The 5060-nt window shown below is 35.0% G+C and overlaps 1 protein-coding gene across 1 annotated transcript; it reads right to left on the bottom strand.

Annotated features, from left to right (window-relative positions):
* Window positions 1-504: 504 nt before the first annotated feature.
* On the bottom strand, window positions 505-2369 carry LOC111380739 (glycosyltransferase family 92 protein At1g27200). The gene has a single exon (XM_023004372.1). The coding sequence runs from the start codon at window positions 2335-2337 to the stop codon at window positions 649-651; it is 1689 nt and encodes a 562-aa protein (XP_022860140.1). The 5' UTR covers window positions 2338-2369; the 3' UTR covers window positions 505-648.
* Window positions 2370-5060: the final 2691 nt, after the last annotated feature.

Below are 5060 nucleotides of genomic sequence, written 5' to 3'. Positions count from 1 at the left end.
GGGTTCTACAAAATGTGTGATTAAAATTAACCGTAAGCTGTGATTCAAATTTTAATCAATTTTTTAAGACTAAGGTTGAAACTAATATGATTTAACAAACACTACACGACTAAGAATAAAGGGGTTTGACTTTAACATATCCACAATAGAGCAAGTTCAACACCAGCCACACCTCTCATATACCTAAGAATCTCAATATAATAAATACGTTGCTGTCACTTTTTCATTTAATTTTCTTTTTTGGTTAATTTTCAATTGATAATTTTTCCCCACTGAAAATCAACCAACTTTGTATGTAGCTAGTGAAATTGAACAAAATCCACGAGGAAAAGGAGTAGGGTTTTCTTTGAGATTACGATTAATTTCTCTTGTTCTCGTCAAGACCCGAAAACAAAAAATCATCAAAAGGAATGTAAATATTGCTTTCTTTTCCTACGCCCCACAAAAATAAAAAATAAAAAAAAAAGGAGGAGGAAAAAGAAAGGACAACTTTCTTTGGCATAATATTCTATTCTTTTCCTCAATATTTAACTTATTCCATGCACCAAAGGAATTAATTACAAGTTCTATTTACCCCGTCAATATTTAGGGTTTATGAAAAACCATTGTTAGACCTCATCATCATCGTCATCTTCATTGTCATCTCTGTCACGGCATTTGAAATTCTAACCGCGATTTATTGCCAAACCATTTCCTTGTCAACTCTTTCAATTCATCATCGTGCACCTCACAAAACTTCTTAGGCCATCCATTGGGTTCAGTTGGCGAGAACCCTAATCCCGGGGTCCGATCTTTAGATTTGGGATTTACCTTTTTCGTCCAATCCAAAACATAAGCTGACACGCGCCTTCTGAACTTGGTCTTAAACTCGGGCCAAGCTTGATACTTATAGTGATTCACAACCATGTCCTCCGTCCTCAACTTTCTCGTTGTGTATCCCGGCCTCAAACCAAAATGGTGTATCGCATTAATCAATGAATCATCAATAGCACTCAATAATGTTACCGACTTATGTCGATTCTCGTACTTTCGCCTACAATTGTACCCTTGTGTCACCCCCATTACTGGATGTATCCTCTGATTCGAAGGGCCAAATTCGTGACAATTGATACTAAATTGTCCTAATTTCAACTTGGTCGAGACTTTCTCAGGCGAGATTAATGACTGCAACATGGACTTCGATGGTCGTGGCGAATCGTGCCAAGATGGAGAGTACACAAATTCATCAACATCAATGAACATCATCCATGTACAAGCATTCTTAGCATATACAGAACTGTGCGAAAAACCAGCCTCTTGAGTTTTAGGCCAAAACCAGAAATAAGTCTTCACATCAAAACCTTCTTTAACAAGCTCCTCAACAACTTTTGCTAAATTGTCATCACTTCCGTTGTCGTATAGCAAGAATTTTTCAACCCCAATTTTGGAATGGTACAGAACCCACTCTTTCAAAAACTTTGCCACGTTGTACACCATGGTGCAGGCGCACAGTAGAGATTTTTGGGGTCCTTTTTCTAAACTGCGCGGTGGGGTATAGTAAGCAACTGAGGGTACCACTCGATTTTCTGGAATAATTTCTATGGAGAAGTTGACTTGCTGGTCAACGGCAGAGACGGCAGTTGGTTCTGGTCGTTGACAGCGGAAAACCTCTTGCATGGAGGCTGTCACGGCGGTCTTAACGCCGTTGATAACGTCATCGCCGAAAACACAGCGGAACTCTTTCGGGTCACGATTAGTACCTTGCCGATTATTCACGCCCTTAACGAACAGGATGACGTCGTTTTCGGTGGTTAGAGAATCGTACACTATAAAATTCCACCGCAACAGCAACGGCGGCGGGTAATTCGTCTCCGGCTGATTCTCTAATAATTTTTTCAATATCGGTTGCTTGAAAGGTCGTCTTCGTCGAATTCGCACTGGCAAAACGCATTTAAAGGTTGCTCGATTAGGAAACGGCAGGACACCGGCTGATTTTGCGGGAGACGCTTCATTGGTGTTGAACAAACACACATACTCATCGGATTCCGACTCCAGCAATGACGTGTCCTCTGGCGAGACTATGACCAGGACCTCCCAGCCCGGTAAAAGAATTGATGTGGTGGAGATTGAGCGGGATGGCCCAAAGTGAGATGGGGTGTTTGCAGTAATGTTTTCGTGGATGGCATTACTGGCGGCGGAGGTAGAAAAGGAATTGGATTGGATGGTAGAGGAGGGGTTGACGTGGGAACTGCGAGCTGAGATGGTGGCGCCGTCATAGAGAAAGAGGTGGTAGAAGGTGGTGCAGACGATAACGGCTCCGACGAAGTAGAGGAGGCCATTACGTACTTTACGGGCCATCAAAATTGTGCGTTGTATTTTGAGAATAAAATGGGGACGTTTGGAAATTGAAATATCAAATTGGAATGTATGTTGGGAGGAATCCGATTAGATTCATGCTTGGATTCCGAATAGGAATGGATTTATAAATTTGAATTAGATATAATAAAGACGAAACGAGATGAGATTCAAGATTATATTATAAGTTTTATGTAGGCTTTATTGCCCTTAAAGGGTGATACATTTAGCCTTCTTTCGGATATAGATTGAGGAGCGAGAAAAATGTATTTTTAAAGATATCAATCAGACAAGTTTTTTAGTATTTTGCAAAATTAAAAATTTGAAACGATTTGAAAGCAACAAATCAAACATACTTAGGGCGTGGATGAACGAGTTTAATTTTGAAAAATATATTATGGAATAGTTGATTGATGGAGAATGTGTGGTTCAAAAAGAAAGAATTTTTTTTGGTTTTCGTATAATTTTATTTTAATTAAGAATATTCGATTGAAAATGAGTACTACAGTGAAAAATAATGTGGTAGAATGTAAAATAATAGGTGACAAGCATGTGCTTAATTTTTACTTGAAACATGGAAGGAAATTAGCTAAAGGGAGAATTGCAATTGGTGTCCCAATCTTTCAAATTATTTCCAAACCTTTTATTTTTACAATTGAGGCCTTAAATCTTTCATCTCTATTGCAGCAGGGGGACATGTGGACGGAATTCATGCATTCGATCGTCAGTTAATCAAAAGTCAACGTTATGACCAAATGATCGTTTTATATTTTATTTTTAATTGTTATATCATTATTTTATATGGGATAATTTGGTTAGATTGTTGACCTTTGACTAACTAATGGTCAAATGAATGAATTCCATCCACATGTCCTCCAGTTGCATTGGAGATGAAAGGTGTGGAACCTCAGTTGCAAGTGTCCCTTAATTAAACGACCATTATGTTTGAGGTGGTTGTTTATGGTCATTGGTGGTCTCAAGTGGATAGAGGCCGTGAAATCGTGATTTTGTGTGGTGATTTGTTTAGAAAAAAAAAATTACATATAATGTAACAAGGATTAATATGTATAACATGATGTTAATAAAGAGTGTAAGTTACAATTTCATCTAATAATATATATTGAGTCAAAAGATTACATACGTTGTAGCAAGATTAACACAACATGTAAGTAGTAATAATTCTTTAAAGAAAAATAAAAATAAAAATCATAAACTGTAATTTACCAAAACATATATGCATGTCAAGAAATTTCATAAACTGCTATTTGCCACATTTTTTCTTTACACGTCAGTGAGTAATTTTGCAATATATAACAAAAATCCATATTTTTTTCCCTGTTTGTGTAAATGCTTATATATATATATATATATATATATAGTTGTCATTTTTTTTGGTCCCTAACTTTATTAAATTAATCAAAATAATAGAACAACAAAATCTCAATTAGAACTTAATAAACTCTATTTCATTTATAACTCTATTTTTCTTATATTTCGGTCCTTTTGAAAAATGACAACTAAAAAATCAAATCTTAGAAATATTTACTATACATAAATTCCATCGTCGAGTCAAAGCTTTGGAAAAACATTAAATTCCATCCATCTTCATTTAAAAAATTATTTAAGACATATTGGACTAGTATCGGGCTAATATTTTTTATGTGGGTTGAGCATAAGGTTTGTCTATTGGCTAGGCTCGTGGATTACATATAAAAAGTTAAATAAAAAAAAATTTGAAAAAAAAAAAAAAAAAAAATAAAAAAAAAATTATATATATATAATACTTTAAAAAAATAACGTGAAAACAAAAAATATGATACTAAAAAAAAAAAAACAAAAAAATCTCGTCTCCATGACACGGAGGCAAGTGTCTCCGTGACTTGCCTCCGTGTCACGGAGACATTCTCAACATTTGTCTCCGTGTCAAGGAGACATTCTCGACATTTGAATACTGTTTCATTAAAAAAAACGAAAAAATCACGTTTCCGTGTCACGGAGACATTCTCGACATTACATAGGTCATTCTCGAAATATGAATACTGTTTCGTTAAAAAAAAAAAAAAGAAAGAAAAAATCATGTCTCCGTGACACGGAGGCACATTCTCGATATTACATATGTCATTCTCGACATTTGAACATCGTTTCATTTGTTTAGAATGACATTTTATTTTGAACATAACATTTTTCTACATTTGAAAATGTCGTTCTCGACATTTCTGAGTTAACGGAAAATATAGCATTTATTGTGATTTGACATGTATACTTTTGAAATAAATATGGCAGGTTATGTGTCAAAATTTTATTCGCCAATAATAATTAAGCAAAAATGTCTATTTTTTTGTCTTAATGTGGAATTAAAATTTGTTAATAAGGGTATTTTGGTCTAAATTTTTTCAAAATGGACATTTTTGCAAATGACTAGGTAAAAATGGACATTTGATGAAATTTCCTCTTGTTGTTACAATTGTGAATAGAATTTATTTCCATTGTCAAAAAAAATTAAACAGAAAAAAAGAACCTGGAAAAGTGAATTTCCACAAAAACCATGAGAATTGGAATTCCACGAAATCAATTAAAATCAGTCACGTGGGAGGTGGGGTGGAAAATGAATTGTCGGGAAAATTTTTGTAATCAAACAACTAAAAAGGTGAAAAATTCCCCCTATCAAACAGGCCCTTATTAGAAAGTGTAAATTGTCTAGAAAATAAAAACATACCCCCCCCCCC

Source organism: Olea europaea, unplaced genomic scaffold (assembly GCF_002742605.1).
Source record: "Olea europaea var. sylvestris unplaced genomic scaffold, O_europaea_v1 scaffold2202, whole genome shotgun sequence".
In the NCBI taxonomy this organism is placed as follows: domain Eukaryota; kingdom Viridiplantae; phylum Streptophyta; class Magnoliopsida; order Lamiales; family Oleaceae; genus Olea; species Olea europaea.
This window is presented reverse-complemented; position numbering and strand designations above follow the sequence as displayed.

What these genes read in the sequence shown, in the direction of transcription:
- LOC111380739 (XM_023004372.1), bottom strand. Translation starts at nt 2,337, where the DNA reads ATGGCCCGTAAAGTACGTAATGGCCTCCTCTACTTCGTCGGAGCCGTT.